Genomic DNA, 24,375 nt, shown 5'->3' on the forward strand with positions numbered 1-24,375 from the left:
TTAACATGAGTGAAGATACAAGGTGAGGCCCACATCACAACATAGATCGAATCAAAGGCGGGACCCAGTATGTAATAGTAGGCGAGGTTCATTGTATTCTAATGTGGCTGCCCTTACTAAAGCATACCTCATACATGAAAAGGATCATACATACTATATATAAAGCCTAAGACCACTCCTAACTTTTATGTTGTCAATTAAAATAGAACGATTTCCTAAGTTAGGGGACCGACCTACCCTTCAGGCCTTAATAAAATTCCAATTCTATGTTAATATCTTTCATTTGCTTCTCTTTGCGTATGAAATTTTAAGGGGCCAATTAAAATTAGTTTTCTAAGTGAAATGCAAGTGTGACAACCCAAGAGGGGGGGGGGGGGGGGTGAATTGGTCAATTAGAAATTTTAGTCTTAATTAGGTGGGAGATTAAAAGTTAATCCACTAATTAAACACTAATTAGTCCAACCCTTGTTCAAATAGGCATATTAATCAAAGCTAGAGTTTAGACATTCTAATCATGCACATTTACTAACCTTTGTTCCATTAAAAGCATAAACAAGTTAGGGTTAGAGATTACCAATCACCATACGTGCAAGAGAGAGAGAGAGAGAGAGAGAGAGAGAGAGAGTAAGCTTATCCATAAGGCACAAGATCCATAGTGGTTCGGTCTATCGTAAGACCTACTCGACTCTTCCAAGTTTTCCTCTTTGAGATCTTCACTAAAAATGATGAAGCTGTACATCCGACTCCTCCATCTCCAAAGGGAACAAACCCTTTCTGCACGAAGCCTTGGCGAGGGGACACACTCTCTTACATGATTCACCTTTGTTAACGGGCCGAATCGGAGACCCTCATCGTCACAACTCTTAACGGGCTGAAGAGAAGATCCTCATCTTCACGTTTCTTACCGGGCCGAAGAGAAGACCCTCAATGAAGAACAAATAAAAAAGAAGAACTCTCGTGCCTCTTAATAGGCGGATTACAAAGTTATAAGCTCACAATCACTCCAAAAGAATAGCAAAGTAAAGCCTTATGGAGTGCCTCTTGAAAGAATGTGGAAGTACAAGTTCAAAGAGGTTTTGCTTTTGATTTTCAAGTTGAAGCTCAAAGAGAAATGAGATTTGATCTTTCTCAAATATTCAAAAGCTTGTTTAGATAGGTTTTAATGATGTATATATAGTGTATTTGAAAATATGACCGTTTGGGGTTAAAACTGTAAAAAACGAAGTTGAAAATGTCAACCTGCGCAAGCCCCAATGGCTAGTTTGCCAGACCGTCGCGGTCGACCGAGCCACAGTGGGCGACCGCCCCTATCGGGCGTCCCTTTTTATTTTCAAATTTCTTATCGTCGCGGTCGACCGGCCCATGGCGGTCGTCCGATGAGTTCAACCTGTTTATTCAACATTTAAGCTTAAAAACCTATCTCGGTCGACCGACCCATGGCGGTCGCCCGCCCAAATCCATGACGGATTGTTCCTAGCTTTTCAGGGACACCAACCCGGTCGCCCGGCCCAATCTGGTTGACCGACCCGATAAAATTCAGCAAGTGTTGGATTTCCAGCTACCTTGCCGCGGTCGCTCGGGAGACCCCTGGTCGACCGGCCTTGGTAAAAATTTCATTTTTACCTTAAAGCTTAGGGGCTTTGGGCCATGATCTTTGGGCTTAAGTCCTAGGTTTTCAAACACATTTTTGGGTGTGTGTATGATTTCCAAAGATGTAAAAAATCAAGTATGAAAATCATTTTGAAAACCTTTTGAAAGTGCATTTAACATAAAATCAAGAGAACTCTAACTACATCTAAAAATAAGAACATTGAGTCTTCTTGGAATGTATCTAGCTCTTTTGCACTTCCATGGACTTCTTCGACTATAGTGAACATCTTGAACTTGATTCAGCTCTTGTGACTTCTCCTCCAATCTTCAATGCATGTTGAGGTACATGAGGTGTCTCCACAGCGTGTTCAACTTCAAGCTCCTTCTTGACACTTGTTGGGAACTTGTGGAATCTTCACGATGAGCTTCTTGATTTGAACATCTTCAAATGAGGATGTCTTCACTGTAGGTGCAAGCTCTTGGTTCCTTTGCTCCTTGATCCACAAGATCCACAAGCCATGTGTTGAGTTGAGTTGTGTAATGACGATTATGACATGAAATCCTCTAAACAATACAACACCTCAAAGCAACACATTAGTCCATAAATACTAATTAATTAAGTCTGCTAACATCAAAACAAGAAGGTAAGGTGAATGATTAGACCCATGAGAACCCTTGGGCTTACACTAAGTTAGGGGACCGACCGACCGTTCTAAAGTTAATAAAATTCCAAATCTATGTTAGTATCTTTGAAGGAAAAAACTTTATCCTGGAAATATTTTCTAATGATTTTTTTTTGCCTCCATGATTTTGATGTAAATGATATAGCTATGGCTTATTTAGAAGAATATCATTACAAATTGAAGGTTCCTCTAAATAAAACTTTAATAGCTTTGGTTTAAGTTATTTTTTTCATTTTTAAACAAATAATAGAAAAGGAAGAAATCTTGATTTTTTTTACTTTTCCGAACTTTTCAAAAAAATTCCTGAAAACCAAACATGGCCTTACTTCTCTCACTCTGTTTCTGAGACTAATGCCAAATTTTCACTTTATTTCTCTCACTCTGTTTCTGAGACTAATGTCAATTTTTCATTCAACTATGCATTTCTTGAAAATGTTCTTTAACCACTTTTCTTCATTTGGTGATCAAATGATCAAACACTTTTCAATTTGGTGATGGCATAAGAAAAGAGAGAATATGTACGCTTTGCAACTACCATTTTCCATACACAAGTGGGCTGATCAAAATTTCCCAAAAGTGGAAAAGGACCTGTCAACTTTAATTGAGCTTTAATCTAGTATCAAACAACTAAGGGGTAGGAAATTGAAAGGAATCCTCTGCAACTAGTGAGACAAAAGAACTGTCACTTCCACCAATACCTAGTCATCAGCCATTAAATTTTGAACTGAACAAGATCCATGTTTTCATGTAAAACCATGGGCAAGAAGCAAAGATCCATAGATTTAGTGAAGACGGTTGTTGAAATCTAAAAGTTATTATTGCCTCCAACTAGAAGAAACAAATTAAATACATGATTTCTATATGGGGAATTTTTTTAAATTTAATGCCAACAAAGATCTAATACTAATTAAAAAGACATTTTGGTTGCACAATTAGGATGCCTAAGATCTATAGTAGGGTTTTACTTGGGCTTTGGGTGCTATGCCATCAAAGTCCCTTGTTTGATTGCCATTAGAGGAACGAAATCTCCAAAGACTACCAGAGAGTTGTTTCCTCCTTGTATGGTGACATGGAATGCCAGCAAACTCCCAACAAAATTCAACAAAAATAACCAAAAAGGTTATTTTTTGCTTGATTTCTTAGGTTTGATGCTTTATTCCTCTTTCCTCTTTCCATATTGGTAATGAGACCCCCTACCACTACTCTATAGGGTTGGCAACCAAACATTTCTTACCACTATTTTACGGGGTAACTACGAGGAGGCTCCAAGGCTTGTCTCCTCTTGACTACTCACATCACAACTCTAGGACATAACTCCCTCCAAGGCGTGTCTCCTGCCTCTTTAAACATGTTAATTTCATACAAAATAACATGGGATTTGCTTGGCAAATTCGCTGCTCTATTTTGCAGAAGAGAACAGCGACACAGGCTCAATTTTTAACACACTTGTCTTATTAATTTGATTCGTCTGAGGTGGCTGTTTTTCCCAAATGGCTTTCTGCAAAACTGCCTAGCAAATCCCAAATAACATACAGCCACGTTTGGGTTTGGTCATTTGAATTAATTGTCGAGAAATTGCCTGCAAAAGGGAACAAATTTAAGCCAAACGAAATAACATATAGCCACTTTTACAGGAGAGAACAGCCACACAGGCTCTCTGTCTTATTCATCTGAGGTGGCTATTTTTTCCTGCAAAAGTGAGCCACGAAAATGGCTTTCTGAGAAATTGCCTAGCAAATCCCAGATAATGTATAGCCACGTTTGGGTTTGGTCAATTTAATTAAGGGTGATGATATTTTCATCCCCGCTGCATTACTTGCACCCTACCCTTAAAACGTGATTTGACATAAAGTTGCCCACTTTTCACGTCAAATCAAGTTAAAGCGTGCATGTAATGCAGGGGTCAAAATATCATCTCCCTTGAATTAATTGTCGTGAAATTGCCTGCAAAAGTTATGCCAGACGGCCATTTGAATTAATTGTTGCATTTAGGTTTAACCGTATTGAGAAATAAACTTGCAGGGAAAGTCCCCCTATGAGAAATGACTAGGAAAGAAATTGTAGTAGAGATTGGTATTTTTAGGAAAACAAGAGCTTTGCCATCAAACTTTGATATTTATCAGTCCATGCAAACCAAAATTAAAGGTTAGCATGAATTAATTTATTTACAATCTGGAAAGGATCTCAAATATTTACTCATCAGTAGCCTTTTATACATACATTTTATTTCATTGGCAATAGAACCAGAGCTTTGTAAGCTGAAAAACGACAGATGTCCATTTTGGTGCCCACATCACCTGTAGTTACAAGTTTACAACCTTTTTTTTTAACACGGTAACAGAGATTTTATTGTAGATTTCTGCAGAATTATAGATATCAATTAGAACTTATTTCATGGATGAGTGAAAAATAACTCAACTGCAGTAACAAATCCTCAAATGCATATGAAACATATAGAAACTTACTCATGAATCCATTTCATAATCATCATGGGTGAATGACAGATATCAATCTGTATTTACAACTTAGGGCCCTGTTTGGATTGCAGGAATTTTTTGGAGAAGTTTGGAAAAGAATTTTTTATTTTCCGAATATCCTGCTTTTCCATTGTTTGATTACACATGGACAACAGTAACTTGAACCACCGCAGCTCAAGTTTTATTTAAAGGGACCTTCAATTTATAATGATATCTATTTAAATAAGCCATAACCATATCATTTTCCTCTAAATCATGAAAAAAATAGATTCCAAAGGAAAAAAAATTCAGCAAGAAATATTTTTCCTACAATCCAAACCAAGCTATATTTCATGGGTGAATGATAACTAAATGGCTAAACCAACTGTAACAATTCATCGAATGCATATGAAACAAATAGAAACTTACCCATGATTCTATTTCATCATCACCCTCCTCGTTAATGATTTCTCATATATGAGTGGTAGATTTGTCATGATATGGTGACCTCATGTTATAAGAAAGGAGATCACAACCTGACATTAGTTGTGAAGAGTAGCAAAATATTAGATTGTCACTGAACATGATAAACACGCATCACCTGCCCCTATAGCGAATAAGGATAGAGCCTACCTCTTAGTCTTGGGAAAGAAGGGCGTGGGGAAGAACTTTATATGGATTCATAATCCCATTGGGGTCCAACAGCTTCTTGATGGAACCCATCAGTTGCACCTGACCAACATATACCACAGACGGTGTAATCATGCTGTATAGTGCACTCTGGCATCATGTGAAAACAAAAGATGGAGCAGAGCATAATGGGCTAACATCAATGACAGTCAACAGCCTGAACCTTTATAGTTGTATGACAGCATTGGGTTTGGTCAACCATTGGATTCTATGTTGCATCAGTATGGGTACAAGTGTCGGAATCAGACACGGGTATCGAGTGTCGGATTCGGCAAACCCTCAAAAGAAAGATTCTTGGATTCACCAAAATATTTTAATTAATTCTGAAATTTTAATTCCAATAAATAATATATTAAATTTTTAGTAGTTTGAGTAAATATAATGTTTTATTTTTGTATAAAAATATAAAAAAATTACTATTAGGATGGATAAAACTTAAAACATGTGGTAACTGTAAGGTTGGGGTAGCAGTATTCAGGAAAAAAAAAACAATTAAAAGAGACCTAGAAGAGTAGAAGTGTCTCTGTGAATCCTAAAGTATTGGAACCCGAGACGTGTCCGACACGGATTCTTTGCCCGTTCAGAACAATCCGTGTAACATAATTTGGATTACTACCTAAGAATCTTGAAGATGATAAGTAATTCAAAGCTCCCAACAGTAGCTAGAAGTAGATTGCAATAGTTTTTTCAACGTGAGAACTATTGAAAGAATTTTATGGCAAGATTATGGGACCAACTAAGATTGACAGATCAATATTCTCAAGAATCTCAACTAACCGTTCCTTATGTAAACAAACTATTGAACAGAATTCCATAATTGTTAAGATGCAACTGTTAATTGAGAAACAAGAGGTTTCTCTTCACCGATATACACCTATTGGACAGAACTTCACAACTATTCAAGAGACTCGAGGACTTGCCCTTTCAAAGTGCACAACTGTGTTATACAGCCACCTGCATTTATTTGTAGAGGTATTTCCATCATTTTGAATAATCAGGGGAATTACTTTAAGCTCCTTAATGGTAACAAGAACAATAGGCATCCATAAGAAAAACCATTCAATACAGCACTGGTGATATTAAGGACTGTATATAGATACCACTTACAGTTTCTGAGGACTTGCTGTAATGTATTTTATTTGCTTTCATCAGTCCGAGGCCATGCTCTGCACTTATGCTTCCTCGGTGCTTTGATGTCCATTCATAAATGAAGGGTTCAATTTGTGCAAAAACCTGCATTATTTAAAGTTGAGAGCCAGGATGTTCAAGAAAAATGATCTGAATACAGAGAGTTCTTAAAGCAGGAAATGATCACCAAAACAAGCCCAAAAAGAATTAAGACTTATTTCAGGAAGAAGAAAAAAAGGGGAGAAGAATTAAGAGGCCCCAAACATGGCATATTGCTATTCAAAACAATCTCAAACTCTAGCATTGCCGACATTTTTTAAGCTATAGTAATGGATATTTTTTGAGGATTTTGTGAAGCTTATAAGATGGCTTTCAAAGATATGGCCTGCAATTGAACAAAAAATAGAATAAATCCACTAAGAGAAAGTTTCACTGCTTATCTGAAGACTCGAGGGGGCTGAGTTGGGACTGCACTACAGTGTTAAAGTTTAATTGAGAACTTGGGTAGATATGCTTTACAATTTCTGGGTTTCCGTTTTGGTGGATTACGCGTTATAGGGTTTCAGTTTCAATTTCAAATATGATTGTAAGTAGATTTTAGGAGGGAAAGAGGATCAAGTTTGTAAATCTGGGCTACAGGAAGTTCAAATCAAATGAATTTTATAAATATTTTTTGGCGAGAATTCCAAGGCTCTTCTTTCGGCTGTAAAATTTCCCCCCCTGTCTTCTTTCTGAATCAAAACTTTCCTTGCTATAATGGTTCAGTTCCTATTATTATCAATGATACGGGTCTACGAATTGAGCCTACATTTGCCTCCGCCTATGTTTGAAGAGTATAATCTGCAATTTCTGCAATTTGATTTCTTTTGGGTCTGTGTTAAAATTACAGCATGCCAAGAGTTTTTGTGGAGTTACAAATTTAATAATCTAGAATTTCGAGACACCTAAAATTTTGGTAACAGAAATTTCAGGAATGTTCTAAAATTTTAGCAACCTGAAAATTATTTAGAGCAGTGAAATTTCAGATTTGAGGTTCTGTCAAATTATTGGATTTCCAGACTAATTGCAGCAGTAAGTAATTGCAAGTTTAATTATAGTCATTGAATCAATTCTCTAAAGAAGGAACAGATAATTACAGTATCATCGTACTCAGGTGTTGAGACATTCAGATGCAAGTTACTATCTCCAAGGTGACCATATCCCAATACTTTTGCTGACTTGCCTGAAAAGGGTCCCAATTATTTAGACTGAAATAATCTCGTTTTATGGTTGAGTTTGAGTTATTATGATGCTAATAACCTCAGAAGAGAGATAGCTATCACTAGATATACACAGGCTTTTCTCAGCCACAAATCATTTATGAGCTATTCGAATAAAATTGGATGGTAGCAACGACACATTGCTAGTGCAACAAAGGAGCAAAAAAAATGACCAACTACCGAGTCGTAGTCGCATATCCTCCACAATATTGTAGAGCTGTTCAACAGGCAATGACAAATCGTACTTGTAGACTGCCCCTGCTTTCATCAATGCTTCAGTTATACCCTGCCATCATGAGGAAGTAATTTGTAGCATAATCGAAAGTTGAATGATAAAGAAAGAAAAACAGTAAGACTCAATTATTTTCTCAATTACCATCAAGCATGAAAAATACCATTTTGAAGGGGGCTATCAATGTGATGAGAAGATAATAATTGGGGTCATGAGTTCTTTGGACAAAACACACTTCCAAATGATATAACTTATAAGGGATTTTCTAGGGACCATTGCAGAAGGCATTTCACAGAGTGTCTTTTGCTCGAGAGAGCAACCACATAGGCTCAGATTTAGTCTTATTCATTTAATTCATCTGAGACAGCTTCTCTCTCATGCAACAGACGCTATGAGAAATACCTTCTGCGATGGTCCCTAGCAAATCCCATATTCTAAACCAATAATCAACCTATAACTTTCTTCGGGAAATATGTTATATTTTATGACAGGAGCTGAAGAGACACTAAGGTCGGATGGGTTGGGCTGTTCATATAGAAACTAGGGAATGGACGGCTTCTCATGCATACAGTTTCTTTCCCGCCGCACTAATACATATGCATGCATGCATACATGTGCAGACATGTTCATATACATATGCATGCACTATTGCATATGCATGCATGCATATGTATACGTTTTTTTTCTCAGACACCCTTGGCATACATTACACATCATGTAATTTATAAAAAGATACTCTTCAAATGTGTAAAACAAACAATACCAGAATTAGTACAAAAATATGTCTTTGACTAAGGAGGAGATATATGATTTATCATTTATGCATCAAAAGCTTCCTTTAGAGATGAGAATGCCTCTCTCTTGAGAGGCCTTCTATAAGTGTTACAACACGTTAATTGGAGGGTACATAGGAAGGATTTATATGGAGTTATGCACTGCTACATATTTCTCTCTTATTGAATGAATGAACATCTCAATTTGTCTTGATCATCAGTGGTCAACAGGGTTGGGGCTAACCAAAACAGCATCTTGGTTATAAATGAAGATGATTGAAGAAAATTGCTGTATTTTTTAGGGACATGACTTCCTGTAGTGTCCTACAAGAAGTCCCCCAGATAATGGCATTCGAGACTGCTCTGAGTGGAAAGGTCCAAATAATCACACACTAAATATTTGGGTTTGCATATAACCTATACAAATTCGAAATTTGTTTGGGAAGAATATACGCCACACAATTTATCAATCCAAAACAGAATCTTCTGATCATCTATCTTCAACCATGCTTCTTAGGATGTTTTTAAGGTTCTATGATTTCTTCGCAACCGACATGTTAGTGATCTGCAGCTTCCTGATGTCCAAAGGTTCTCCACCACTCCCTCCCTAAAAAGGAAAAACTCAAAGACTCATATTTCTGAATCTTAGATCATCATCTCTCTCAGATTCACATATAACCTACATGACTAGGTTTTTGCATCAAATTTCGATGTTTTATAGAACTATGCTGATACAAAAAAGATTGTTGGTGTTCATGCTTTTCTTGCTGCTATACGTATTCAATTGACAAAAATGAAGTCATTGTGATAAACCCACACCATTCAGATGCACTTTTTGTTCGAATGATACAACTTTTAAGAAAGTTACTCATAGCATACAATAAAAAGTAGATTAAAGTTGAGTACCATTATATCTAAGAACAGCTTTGGGCGGCCATGATATCTTTCCCATATATTGCAGGCGAAATGTAGCTAAGCATATAGTTTTTACTAATTTAGTCTTTGGTTCTCAATCATAAAAAGAGGTGAACGAATAATGAAATGAAGGTATAACGTGGATAAAGTCCTATTAGTTTGCATTCAGTTAATGTCAATCAGCATGAAGGTGTACCAAGATTGAAAAACTTACGAAAGAAATGTCACAAATAACAACAAATAATGCAATATGTCAAGAATAATTGTCAATTTATAAGATAGAACCTCACGAATGCGCCAAAATGAGGATGCTTGGTTTATGTCTTGGGCAACAACACCATCAGATATGAGACCACGTTCCATGGAGCGAAGTAGGAAAGCCTCAAGTTTTTCTCTACAAATGAAAGTAATATGAAATATCAGACTTCCAAAAAGCTAAAGAGATAAAAATCCATTGGAAACATGAAGTACTGATTTAGAAGAAAATACGTTGTAGAAAATCCTTAAAATATCCATTCCCATTCTCCTAAATGTTCTATAGTAAAATCTGTCAATTAAATAAATGACAGAACATCTAACAACAATACTTATCCAATGTTCAATCCAGACATTAGATGCTTGGAAAGTATGATGTATATTGGCCAAATATATATAGAAAGGCCTAGAGCCTTGTTAAAGTATAAAAAGGTTAAATAACGCCTTCTCCATCAGCTTAAGCTTTTGGAGTAATTGGTCGTTTCACATGGTATCATAGCAAAGGTCTTGGGTTCAAAACTCCTTGATATTAAAAATCCATATGTAATGGCCAAACCAAAAGAGGGGCCACATGTGGGCCAAACCTAAAAAGAGGGGCCACACGCGAGGGGCAGTGTTAAAGTATAAAAGGTTAAATAACGCCTTCTCTATCAGCTGAAGCTCTTGGAGTAATTGGTGGTTTCACAAGCCTGACAACTCTTGTACTAATTATTATCCCCAAATCTAAGAGGGGTATTCAATGAGAACCTCAAAGGAATTTATGCCATTATTAGGCTGTCTTTAGGAGAAATACACGTCACTAATAGGAAGAAGGATGAAGTGATCAATGAGTGAAATAGATCAGATACTTTCTTGGTGAATTTAGTTCATTCATTGATGAGGATTTCCAAAACCTGTCTCCTATCTTCAATTTGAGATCCAATTGCGTGCTGTGGGGCTGTGGAATTTCCTTGGGTAGATAATAATGACAAAGTTGTAATAGCAAATCAACTTGAGGAAGGAAAAATCTGTGGAATTATTTCTAATTCTGTATTAAACCAGTCGAAAATCCTTCGTATATTCTTACATTGTTTGTGATCTTTCCATTTTGGTACATTTAGTGTTTTTACTGACCTTTAGAGCTTGAAATCTATTCACACTTTTGTCCAAGGGTGTGGAAATAAGAGAAGACATGCTTGAAGAAAATAATTTTTCCAAATAAAATTAAGGAAAAGCTCCATGATAGGGCTCTGGTTCTTTATTATGTTCCCTCATCACATCAGCTTGCTGATATCTTTACTAAGGCAGTAGGGTCCACACTTCTTTAGGATACAAGGACCAAGTTGGGCATGTCAGATCTATATGCATGATCTTGAGGGGGAATTTTCTTAGGTGCATAAATGTATAATGTTACTACATGTCTTTTTATTCTCTGCCCCTCATTAAGGGTATTTTAGTCTTTGTAATAATCATATGTGAGTTAATATAAGGCAAAGGGGCCTTAATTTACTCATGGTTTTCACACAAATCTTTCTCTCTTCTCCTTCTCCATCAATAATCATGAGATTTATATGTCTGTAGAAGTAACCCAGAATTTCAATTCAATTTATTGACAGGAACATGGCGTTGGTTGAGTTTTAATGACAACACAGAAGAAAAATATTTCATGTAAACCAATATAGAACACCACCTTTCAACTGTCAAAGCACATTTATTTGATCGAACAATGGCAAATACTTGAGATAACCAAGTTACTTGTTATATGATTCGTCGCTACCCGTTGTCTCAATAAGAATATAAAAGTTGTACATCGAGGGTGGTAATGGATTGCGAACACCTTCCAAGTGAGTCAAAACCTGCCTCAACCAAAAGTAGAAGTAACATTAAAAGAACAATAAAGATGAGCAAATCATTAGGATCATGATATTTTCTGAAAAAGATAATTAGGTCCATGAAGAGGATAAGCCAGACAGCCCATGAATGGTGGTAATGAGCCAGAATGTCATGCAATGACATTGATGGATTATGTTTGCATCAAAGGTGAATTTCTATTCATAACTCAGACAACCTAAGAAAGATGTACCCCATCTACACTATACAAACACAATTGATTCTAGTAGTACTAATATTACTCTAGTCTCTATCCTGTTGTACAATATTACAGGACTGCAACAACAGTTAGTCATGGTTATCTTCGTTCTCATACTGTTGTTTATGCAATAGATAAGTGACAGTGTGCCAACAAGGAATGAATGCTGGAATTGTGTACCTTGGCCGTAGGTCCACTGAAAATTAGTTAGTAGTTTGATCTAACATAGATATACAAAGAATCATCTAAAAAATTCCAAAGAGAAAGAGAAAAGAGTGAGACGAAAGAAAAAGGAGAAGAAGGAAAGCAGAAATAGGACAGGAAGCTCTTAGGCAGAACCAGCAGCCAAAATTCCAGAGAGGAAATTGTAAATAATAATGAAAACTTATGTGAGTATTTTTGTTGAGGGAAGGGAAGAGAACCCATACATTTTGTGGGTCCACTATTGGAATTGTATGTGATACCGTTATCTTAGCCACTAGATTTTAGTTTTTTTTCCCTATTGCCCTATTGGACATGCGTTATTTTATATTAGCATTTTATTTGGATTATTAGCATTCTATTTAGCCTAGATGTGGATGATATCCACATCAACCCTAAGACCCACTTAATTTGTTTACTACTTAAGGCCCATTACCTTAGACCCAAGCCTAAGCCCATACCAAGGTTTTAAATTTCGGCTTCGGTGTCGGTGTCAGTTTCGACCACAACCATATTCGAAATATTTCGGTTTCAATGGAAATTTCAGATAAAATTATGTAAAACTCAGTTAAAAATTTGGGAATTTTAAAAATTCAACTGAAATTTTCAAAATTTTAGTGGAAATTTCAGCAATTTTGGTGGAAATCTTTGAAATTTCGGAGGAAATCTTTAAAATTCGGCGAAATCTTGTAAAATTATGAATCTATGTGAATTTCGTGTCAGTTTCGGTTGAAACCTTCACATGTCGGCTGAACCGACACATTTCTCCCGAAATTTTAAACCATGGTCTAGACATCACTAATGCAAAATGCAAATTTACTATTCTTAGTAAGCATAGACTTATTATTTTTAGTAAGCACAAACTTTCTATTTTTAGCTAAGTGTTAAAACCCTTAGTCCATATAAAAGACCAAAAAGGAGGAAGCCCTAAGAAATCTTGGGAACCTCGGTAACAAAAACATGAAAAGAAGCCCCTCATATGTCAAGGTACGCCCTCTCCTCTCCCCTTCTTTCTCCCGTCTCCTCCCCGTGATGGGGATCGTAGGCGCCCAATTAAGACTTACTCTAAGCGCGGTCAGAAACCCGTGGGGCCCAATAAGTGGCATATTTGCCTTTTCCTCTTATTTTTCTTTCCCTTCCCCTTTCCTCCCTTTTTCTTCCCCGCTCTACGTCACCCCTCGTCTACCATTCCATCTCCCTCTTCTCCATTCTTTCATCCTCTATTCATACCCTTTCTCTCTTACATCCTACGTTCATTGTCCCTACCTTTCCCCTTTTCACCATTCCCGGTTGGCCTTATTAAACCGTTCTCTCTTTTCCTCCATTTTCACCCTTCTTGGTTGGGTTTATAAATTGTTCCCTCTTTTTCTCCTTTTTCACCTTTCCTGGAAGGGTTTATAAACCATTGTTACAGCATAGTAGGCCACATCTTTAATTTATCCAAAACATTCATTCGAGAGGGATTTTATATGGTGTGGGGGCGTAAAGGCTAGTATTTTTCAAAAAGTAAGACGAGGCCCACTTCATAGGATGATCCAAATCATTCATTCGTCGGGCCACAATGTAAATTGGCTATATCCCGAAAATCATTTCCATAGGATGATCCTAACCCACCGATCTATAGTTCGGCTGCACATTATATAAACCTCTATAGATCGGAGGGTGAGGATCACCCTATGGAGATGATTTACGGGGTACAACATATTTATGTTGTGGCCCAACAAATGAACTTGATTAGGCAGAAATTCTGTTGAAATTGTGAAACTTGATTTGTAACCCTATGAGAAATGGTGTACGAAAAAATAAAATCAATTGCTGCTCCATAGTGACACACCTCGTTAACGCCATAGTTTTCCCTTCTCATGCAGAATGTTTCGTAATCACAAAACTTGCTCAGTATACATACTTAACAGATCGTAACATACATTTGGTGAACCATTAATTACGTCAATTGCTTTAATCCAATCATTCATGTTGGGATCTTCCAGTCTCTCATTCCGAGGACAACGATATCTCATAATTTTAATAGGAGCTAAAACGAAGGCACAAACACGTTCCTCTTCAACAGCATCGTGAGAGTACACCTCGAATGTCCCTATTAGAATTCTACCCAAGAGTGGCATTGTTAAACATATCACACACACACCTTGGTAACCATGTCAAATGCATGACAACTCAAGGATAATCACGGAGAGTTCAATACATTGAAGTATAAACCAATTGTGCAATGAAATTATATCTAAAGTATAAACCAATTTGTTAGACAACATAATGCACAAGCCTATGCAAGGATAAGCTAAATGCTATACATATACAAAGAAACGTAATGGAATTTTACAATTGGACACAGCAAGTAAATATCTATCACAATGAATAAGAATATTGGAATTTGTTTAAACAATTGAAACAGACATCACAATACTGGAATTTTACAAAATCCTTCTCATAGACATGGTTTTAAATTCCGGTTTCGGGATGCATTTCGGATCCGAGCGAAACCGAATCTTCGACTGAAATTCCAAAATTTCGGTATAATCCCATTCACCGATTAAAAAAATATTATATTCAGTATTAAATTTAGGACGAAATTACCGAAATTTTGACCAAAATTACCATAATTTTGGTCAAAATTTCGAGAAGTGTGGTATTTAAAAAAATAAACACTTAGACTTTTAGTGCGAAATTTCGACTGAAATTTCTCTTCGTTCGAAATTTCAGGAAAAGTGCGATATTTTTGGGAAAAAAAACCTATATCTATCGCATCCCATATTTGGTATCTTTATCCCACTCCCACTGTCTCACATTTGGGTCAAAATTAGAGGGGTAGTTTTGTCATTGTAAGAAAACTAAAAGCCAAAAAATCAGGAAAAGATTACCAACATGTGATAGCCAAAACTGAAATTTCGAGAGTATTATTTAACGGAAGAAAATATGGGTGAAATCCATCTACCATACCCTTACGGAATTCCACCCAAACCCACATTACGGCACCTCCCTACCCGTACGTCTCTACTAGGGGTGGACATGGTTCGGTTCCAAACTGAGGAACCGAACCGAACCGAACCGAACCGGCCAATTTGGTTCTGTTCGGTTCGGTTCCCGATTTATATGGTTCGGTTCCGGGTTTGGAATCCTGGAACCGTGGGAATTCGGTTCGGTTCTGGGTTTGGGAACCAAGAACCGAACCAAGAACCGAGTGGGTTGTATCGCCCAAATACCAATCGGATAAATTCACCCCCCTTTAACGTTTTGGCTTTTAAAGTTTTAACTTTTAATCATAACTTCTTAAAACAATAAAACGTATTGTGGAACTTGAAGCCCTACTTTTCCCCAAAACGAAAAAAATATCGCCGTCTTCAACCTCTTTTGGGTTTTGAGAGAACTAGCAGCGAAAGGAAGAAAAATCTCGCTGTCTTTCTTTTGGGTTTTGAGAGAACTAGCAGAGAAAGGAAGAAAAATCTCGCCGTCTTCAAGCCCCGACCACCTCCACCTCCCCTACCGATGATCTTCTTCATCTCCTTCACCTATCCCTAACCCACCAGCCACCACGACCATTTTCGACCTCTGATCATCATCTATCTCCGATCACCGTCACTAATTCAGGCAATTTCTTCGCCCTAATCACAGATCTGACCACCTTCCCCATCAAGACCTCCATTATCTCTACCAATCTCACCCTCCAAAACCACACGATCAGGCAAAATATCTACATTTGGTGAAGGTTGGGTAAACCCATAACCGAACCGATCCGATCAACTTCGGTTATGGTTCGGTTTGGTTCCAAACATATATGGTTCGGTTCTAGTTCCTATTTCTGGGAACTGATTATATATGGTTCGGTTCTGGGTATACCCCAGAACCGAACCGAACCATGTCCACCCCTAGTCTCTACCCCCGTAATCCCCCTCTCTCTCTCCCTCCCTCTTACGGTCATCCCAGCCTTGATCGTTTACGGCGGACATCTATAGTTTCTTCACCAGTTTAGTCTTTTCAGTGTGAGGCTTGTGAACTTGAGAAACACCATAGGGTGTCCTTCCCTTCTAGGCCTGTTAGTCAGGCCTCGCACCCTTTTGCTTTAGTACATTCAGATGTATGGGGTCCCCTAAGGACTACCTCTGTTTTTGGACATCGCTATTTTGTCATATTTATGGATGATTATTCACGTATGAGTTAGCTTTACTTAAAGACCGTTGCGAAGTATTCTCTGTTTTTCGTACTTTTCATGCAGAAGTTACTAACCAATTTAATTATACTCTTAAATGCCTTAGCACTGATAATGCCAAGGAATAATTCTCCAAATCGAATGGTTTTGATGAGTTCCTTTCCACTCGTGGTATCCTTCATCAATCTTCCTGTGCTCACACTTCTCAACAGAATGGTGTTGCTGAAAGGAAAATGGGATCCTTACTGGATCGAGCTCGCACTTTTCTCTTCCAAATGCGGGTTCCCAAGTCTTATTGGGGTGATGCAGTTCTCACTGCAAACTATCTTCCCAATCGGCTTCCTTCCTCGGTTCTAGGCGGTTTATCCCCGTTTTCCACTTTACGTCCTCATCATGAGACGTTTCCTCTCACTCCTAAGGTCTTTGGTTGTGTGAGTTTTGTCCACAACCTTGGGCCTGGATTGGATAAATTGGACCCTAAATCTGAACGATGTATTTTTCTTGGCTACTCAAGGACACAGAAATGTTATCGTTGTTATAGCCCTCGTTTACATTGGTCTTATGTCTCGAGAGATGCCACCTTCTTCGAGACTGAGTCCTTCTTTCTGAGCTCTCAGGATGCCACGCCTCTTTCTTATCATTCAGATCTTCCTCTGCCTATTCTAGTTCTTCTTGACCTGGTGGTCAGTTCCTCTCCATCGCCTCAATTACCTTCAACTGTTGTGGTTCCAGTTCCCGAGACTTCTGTTCCCTTACAGGTACCTGCCCGTCGTCCTGCACCAGTTACTAAGAAGACCTATCAGCGCCGCCATATCTATGCAGCTCATCCCTCTCCTGCAGCGCCATCGCCAGCCTAGCATGAGCTCCCTCCTTCTAAGAAGCACGGGTACGGGTGCGGGGTACGGGTACGACACGACACGGGTACGCGGGTACGTGATTTTCCAAAAAACCCGGGTGCGGGTACGTTCAGGTACGTTAAATATAATAATATTTTTTATTATTTTATTATATATTTATAAAAATTAAAAACAATTAAAGAACAATCAAATTACAATTAACATCACCAAAATAGCAAAATCTAATACTACTCCATATTTCATAAGTTCCAACTTTAAGTACAAGATGTTACGATCGCATCATTCATTAGATACCATGTCCGTCGCCTCATCTCCAATATCATCATCTACATCATCGGTAAAAACAACGGCTTCCAAATCCGGCTCATCAAGTGAAAGGCTAGCAACTTCAAGCACCCCAACATCCTCAAAAGAGTCAAATGAATCTCCACCTATGTCCCACATCCTCGTCTCTCCCTGTGCATACTGTGGAGATCGTCTTGATAGAAGACGAAGATTACTATGAACAAAAACCAAGTCCTGAGCCCGTTGTGGAGTTATCTTGTTCCTTCTCAAAGAATGCACAAAGGAGTAAGTGCTCCAATTTCTCTCGGCACAAGATGAAGACGAAGGCTGCATAAGAAGCTTCAAAGCTAAGCTTTGAAGCATAGGAGCACACGTACCGTGGACAGCCCACCAATCATGAGGCTCTAAAGTAGCTCGGTCATTGATGGAATCAACGTCATTGAATAATCCAGACTTCATAGAGAAGTGGGCAAACTCCACATTAGCCTTCGTGCGATCTGCTGAATTGGGAAAGTACCTTTTGAGGCACTTTACCCTCTCTGCATAAATCTCTGTATCCTTATGTGGAGGAACACAATTTGAACCGGCACTAAGCCATTCTTCGCTGTAATACCTTCAAGAATAGAAAAAATAATTTAGTTTCATGTTAAAAGTAGGAAATAAAGTTCACAATGAACATAACTAATAATCTAAATAAAATTTGAAGTCACCTAACCTTGGATTCAATGAATGAGCCAAGCAATGAAGCGAAGTGTTGCTCTTGTTCCAACGATCAAAAAGAATTTCTTGCACCACTTCATAAAAGCTAGACTCTTCTTCTTTTCTCTTTGCTTCCTTCCTATAGATTGCCGTCTTCACTTTCTCAATCATCGTGTCCCACATATCATAAACCAAATGAAGACAAGGCTTATCCGTGTTACACTTTCTTAGCATGTCATACATAGGAGATGTAAAAGAGAGTATATAATCGATAGAATCCCACCAAATGTCATCCAACACCTTATCTTTCACAAACTTTGCTTTTCCTACATCATCATCTCGATAGCAATTCCATTTGTCACTAATCACCATCGATTGTAGACCTTGCTTTAAGAGTTTAAATCGCTTAAGCATCACAATAACACTCGCAAAGCGAGTCTCGGCAACGGAAAGCAACTTCAAACTATTGAAGTCGTTGAATATGGCCAATCTCATCGAATGATTCATGATGAAATTCTTCACTAGCATGACATCTCCCGCAATATCCGAGATCCATCTACATTCTCCATACACAATTTGATTTACTTCTACATTTTTTGCCGCACAAATGTTCTTCAAAGCAAGATTGAGTGTGTGCACCACACACGGGGTCCAAAATATGGAAGGAAATTGAGCTTCAACAAGTTGTCCGGCCGCCTTGCAATTTGGAGCATTATCGGTAACTACCTGGACAACCTTATCATGTCCAACCTCATTAATGACTTCCTTCCCCCGAACAATCTATCGCCTTAAGAAACATAGCTCTACCTTCCGATACCGCCATGAAGTTAATGAGAGGCCTCCTCTGTGAGTCGCCCCATCCATCACTAACAATGCTCATGCCTTTCTCCTTCCACGTGTCTCTAATAGGTTGCAACAACCTATTAATATTAGCCCTCTCTCTTTGAAGTAGAGTTGTCCTAAGCAAGTTGTACCCCGGAGGCAAATACCCCGAAAGTGCATTGTTGGCGGCAAAAGTGTAGGAACTAGCATAGTATGGGTTTCTTGCTAGGTGAAAGGGCAAGCCACCGGAGTAAAACATCCTAGCAATCTCGGCATGTAGTTGATCACGGGCCACCATGTTGAAAGCTTTTTCAAGTGCACTCACATTTCCACTTGTCTTTCTCTACTTCAAATCATAACTTGGAGCCACAAACATACTTGTGCAACCCAATGATCCAGTACTCGACGATGGCGGCAATGGCACTTTCTTGGGAGCATTTTGCTTCATAATCTCTTTGCATTCTTCCTCAAACCTTTGCATTGCAAGTAGATCACTTGCTTTCACTTTAGGACATGGTCCGATTCCTTGTCCCGCTATCTTCAACAAGTGCGCCCTAACCCTTGTGTAGGAGCTACTGAAACTCTTACTGCAAAAATTGCTTTGCCACCTCACATTCCCTCCACCCTTAGGATCTTTATCAAATCTAGAGACATGCTTCCATAAAGGCTTCGACAAATCTTCATCAGTAGAAGACGTATGTGTGGCTTGGGCGGCGCTACTAGCACCGGATGAAGACATTCTAAAATCTATTAAACAGCAAAAACAATTTTAGTACGCAACGTTGCAACCCAACAAAACAAGGGACTCTAATTCTCAATTACACAAATTGAAACAAACAAGGTTACAAGGCAACACACCAATTGTAAATTTGTATACACAACCAAACATACCCATGTAAATTAAACAATTGTTTACACAACCAAACATACCCATGTAAATTCAAAAGGCAAGTGGCAAATGGCAAATGGCAAATGGTAAATGGTAAATGGCAAATGGCAAATGGCAAATGGCAATCCAATGCAATGCAATTATAAATTTATAATGAAGCAATTTTAGACTCTCAAGTCTCAAGTCTCAACAGGTATTGGAGTATTGCATCCAAAAATCAGTTTTGGACTCTCAACAGAGTAACAGACAACAGGTATTTGCACCCAAAAATAAGTTTTGAACTCTCAACAGCCAACAGGTATTGCACCCAAAAATATGTTTTGGACTTTCAACAGCCAACACGTATTGCACCCAAAAATCAGTTTTGGACTCTCAACAGCCAACAGCCAACAACCAACAGCCAATAGGTTTTGGACTCTCAACAGCCAACATGTATTGCACCCAAAAATCAGATTTGGATTTTGAGAACAGATTGTGAGTCCGAAGCTGATTCTTGGACTCAAAATTAGATTCAACAGATTGTGAGTCCAAAAATCTGCTTTGGATTCACAATCTGTTCTCAAATCCAAAACAAACAGGGCCCAATAATCTGTTTTGGACTCAAAATCGATTGACAAAATCCAAAAAATGTTCTCAAAATCCAAAACAAACAGGGCCCAATAATCTGTTTTGGACTCAAAATCGATTGACAAATCCAAAAAATGTTCTCGAAATCCAAAACAAACAGGGCCCAATAATCTGTTTTGGACTCAAATCGATTGACAAAATCCAAAACATGTGGTCAAAATCCAAAACAAACAGGGCCCAATAATCTGTTTTGGACTCAAAATCGATTGACAAAATCCAAAAAATGTTCTCAAAATCCAAAACAAACAGGGCCCAATAATCTGTTTTGGACTCAAATCGATTGACAAAATCCAAAAAATGTGGTCAAAATCCAAAACAAACAGGGCCCAATAATCTGTTTTGGACTCAAAATCGATTGACAAATCCAAAAAAAAAAACAGAGAGAGAAAGAGATACAGAGAGAGAGAAACACAGAGAGGAGAGAGGCTGAGAGGCTGAGAGAGAGAGAGAGAGATAGAGGCACAGAGAGAGAGGGAAACAGAGAGATAGAGAGAGAGGCTGAGAGAGAGAGAGAGTAACAGAGAGAGAGATAGAGGCTGAGAGAGAGAGAGGAGAGAGAGAGAGCACGGGGAGAGAGAGAGAATCACACAGAGAGAGAGAGAGGGTTACCTTTAATGGCCGTCGGAGGGGAGGGATTCGCCGGAGTGGAGAGACCTCGTCGGAGTGGAGGGAGCTCACCGGAGAAGATGGGTTTAGGTAGGGTTTTGAGAGAGGGAGAGAGGGAGAGATTTGGGTATAAGAGAGAATCGAGGGTTTTTTTTACCTTTTATTTGTTTTCTAAACAACCCCCCCAATATGTTATAAAGCCACCCCCTTAAGTAGCTGAAACACCCCCCTTCTTAATTAAAAGCCACCCAAACGTGTCGGGCACGCGTGGGTGCGCACCCACGACGCACCTGACACGCACCCAAAACAAAAAATTTTGTTTTTTTTTTTAAATGAGGGGTGCGCACCCAGGACGTACCCGGGGCGTACCCAAACTTACCCGCACCCCATACGTGTGGGGTACGGGTACGGGACCCCCGGGAGAGTACCTGTGCTTCAGAGCCCTCCTTTCACCACCGAGGTACCTGTCGACTCTCCTATCGCCCCATGCACTCGTTCTCATAGTGTAGCTCATCCTATTTCTTCTGTTCTTTCCTATGATTCTCTCACGCCCGTTTTTTCGTAGTTTTGTGTCTTGTTTTCTGTTTCTTTGCACAGTCCTTACCTGCGGCCCTTGATCACCCGGGGTGGCGCGCTGCTATGGACCTTAAGATGGATGCACTTCAGGCCAATCAAACTTGGAATTTAGTTCCTCTGCCTCCTGGTGCTTGCCCTGTTGGGTGTTGTTGGGTTTATACAGTCAAATATTTACCTGATGGATCTCTTGAGCGCCTTATGGCGCGCTTGGTGGCCAAAGGGTACACTCAGACCTTTGGTGTGGACTATGGTGAAACTTTTTCTCTGGTTGCAAAGATTCCCTCCATATGTGTTCTCCTATCTCTTGCTTTCAATCATGGCTGGCCTCTACATCAGTTGGATGTTAAAAATGCCTTTCTTCATGGTGAGATCACAGAGGAGGTGTACATGGAGCAACCTCCTGGGTATGTTGCTCAGGGGGAGATGTCCTCCTCCGTTTGTCGCTTAAAGAAATCCATTTACGGTCTCAAGCAGTCTCCTAGAGCATGGTTTGGAAGGTTTAGTGATGCTATCATGCATTTTGGCATGAAGCAATGTGCAGTTGATCATTTTGTCTTCAGCTGTCGGTCTACAGTTGGTTGTGTACTCTTGATAGTTTATGTTGATGACATCATCATCACTGGCAGTGATTCAGTGGGGATCTAGAAATTGAAGACCTTCTTGCAAAATGAGTTCTCTATCAAAGATTTTGGTCGTCTTAAATACTACGTGGGCATTGAAGTTGCATATTCTACTAAGGGGATTTCCCTATCACAGAGGAAATATGTCTTAGACTTAATTGAGGAGACAGGTTATCTTGGAGTGAAACCTGCCTCAGTTCCCATGGACCCAAATGTGAGGTTATTACCTGAAGAGGGAAACTTGTTAGGTGACCCAGGCAGATACATGAGGCTGGTTGGTAAACTTATCTACCTTACAGTCACACACCCATATATCTCCTTTGCTGTTGGTGCTGTCAGCCAACATATGAGTTCACCTCGTACTTCACACTAGGCAGCATTTCTTCAGATTCTTCGGTACTTGAAAGGTGCTCCAGGTAGAGGGTTGTTATTCAAGAAACATGGACATCAGAAGATAGAAAGGTACACATATGCAGATTGGGCAGGATCTCCAGCTGACAGGAGGTCTACCACAGGATACTGTACATTTGTGGCAGGTAACTTTCTGTCATGGCGAAGTAAGAAACATGATGTTATCTCCAAATCTAGTGCAGATGCGGAATATAGAGTTATGGCCCACACAAGTGGAGAGCTTATTTGGTTATGCTCTCTCTTGTCAGAGATTGGTTTTTCCCCATCATCTCCTTCTCAGTTATATTGTGACAACAAGGCTATGATTCAAATTGCCACAAATCCAGTCTTTCATGAGAGAACTAAACATATCGAGGTTGATCGCCACTTCCTCTGGCATAAGATTCAAAAAGGAGAGATATGCATAGTGTTCACTAGATCGGCAGACCAATTAGCGGATATGTTGACCAAGGCATAGAACAAAGCCAAATTAAGCGATATTTGTAGCAAGCTACGAATGTTTGACATATACATTCTAGCTTGAGGGGGAGTGTTAGTGTATGTATATGCCTATGGGCATATAGGTCATTTGTGTATTTCACTTTTTGTATATATAAATACATAAGTGAGGGGGAGATCTCCCTAACTCACAATTCTCCTTTCTACTCATTCTCTCACGTAATAGCTCTAATTGGGCGTAGTTGGGAATTTGGAATATTTAATAATATCTAGGGTTACTTAAGTCAATCCGCTTCAATCTAGGGTTAAATACTCAGTTATTTCCATAACTCTTTTCTCTTGAGAAAACCCTAGAGAGAGAGAGGAAGGAGAAACCCTAGAAGAGGGAGTTTTTGTTGGAGAAATCAATCTTCAAGGTAAGAGTTCATTAATCATTAATCTAAACGATAGAGAGTAGTTTTAAATTGATTTCAGTATGGATTTAGTATATTTACTATTCGTATCGTGTGTTCAGCGAGGGACGATGTCCGAGGAGATTTCAGCGAGATAGATTCAGAGGGATCCTTGCAATCGCAAAGGTTTCAGGTAGATCCGCATTAACTACCTCGATTTGATATGTTATATTTTAGGGTGTTTTCTTAATTAATTTGAATGTAAAATTCGACTTTGGTCGAAAAATAACAAAAAAGGGTGAGAAATCGTGTTATGGAAGAAAACCCAGATTCGGGGCGCGGTCGACTGACGCCTGATATCAGTCTTTTCCCAAGATGTCCCGGTGGTCGATCGGAGTTGGGCGGTCAACCGGGCATGGGTTTTTTGGGTTTGACCTTTCGGGGTCGTTTTGGGGCGCGAATTCACCAGGACGGGTTGTTTAAATGTAACAAACACTAATTTATGAACAATCTTGATTATAGGGTGATATCACACCGTGACTTGGCTTAGAGAAATAGCCGTGAGGAAGACTTTGATTAACAATTGTAAGTACCTTATCTCTATACCAATGTTTTTGAATTCCTGTTGATTTGGAGATGTTTGTTGTGCTTTCGTGATTATATTCATGTTTATATATTCATGAAATCATATCTTGGAAAAGTGATCATGTTTTTAGCATGCTGTATTTCTGAAAATTGGAT

At 38.8% G+C, this 24,375-nt stretch overlaps 1 protein-coding gene across 3 annotated transcripts in view; it reads right to left on the bottom strand.

Moving 5' to 3' along the window:
• Positions 1-4,347: 4,347 nt before the first annotated feature.
• Positions 4,348-24,375, bottom strand: part of D2HGDH (FAD-linked oxidases family protein) — a 106,239-nt gene continuing 86,211 nt past the window's right edge. Inside the window, exons 10-17 of one of the 3 annotated variants that reach the window (XM_077391695.1) lie at positions 11,716-11,816; positions 10,012-10,120; positions 7,987-8,092; positions 7,684-7,769; positions 6,527-6,652; positions 5,363-5,461; positions 5,159-5,265; positions 4,348-4,570 (exon numbers count right to left, since the gene is read on the bottom strand). In XM_077391695.1, the coding sequence (XP_077247810.1) occupies positions 5,366-5,461; positions 6,527-6,652; positions 7,684-7,769; positions 7,987-8,092; positions 10,012-10,120; positions 11,716-11,816 (624 nt within the window). In that variant the 3' untranslated portion in view covers positions 4,348-4,570; positions 5,159-5,265; positions 5,363-5,365. Of the gene's footprint in view, positions 4,633-5,158; positions 5,266-5,362; positions 5,462-6,526; positions 6,653-7,683; positions 7,770-7,986; positions 8,093-10,011; positions 10,121-11,715; positions 11,817-24,375 lie in introns of those variants that run through there. The other 2 variants (XM_077391694.1, XM_077391696.1) reach the window with 2 other exon arrangements.

This window comes from Tasmannia lanceolata, unplaced genomic scaffold, assembly GCF_043159265.1.
Source record: "Tasmannia lanceolata isolate RefF3 unplaced genomic scaffold, GAP_Taslan_0.1 ptg000012l, whole genome shotgun sequence".
NCBI classification, from domain to species: domain Eukaryota; kingdom Viridiplantae; phylum Streptophyta; class Magnoliopsida; order Canellales; family Winteraceae; genus Tasmannia; species Tasmannia lanceolata.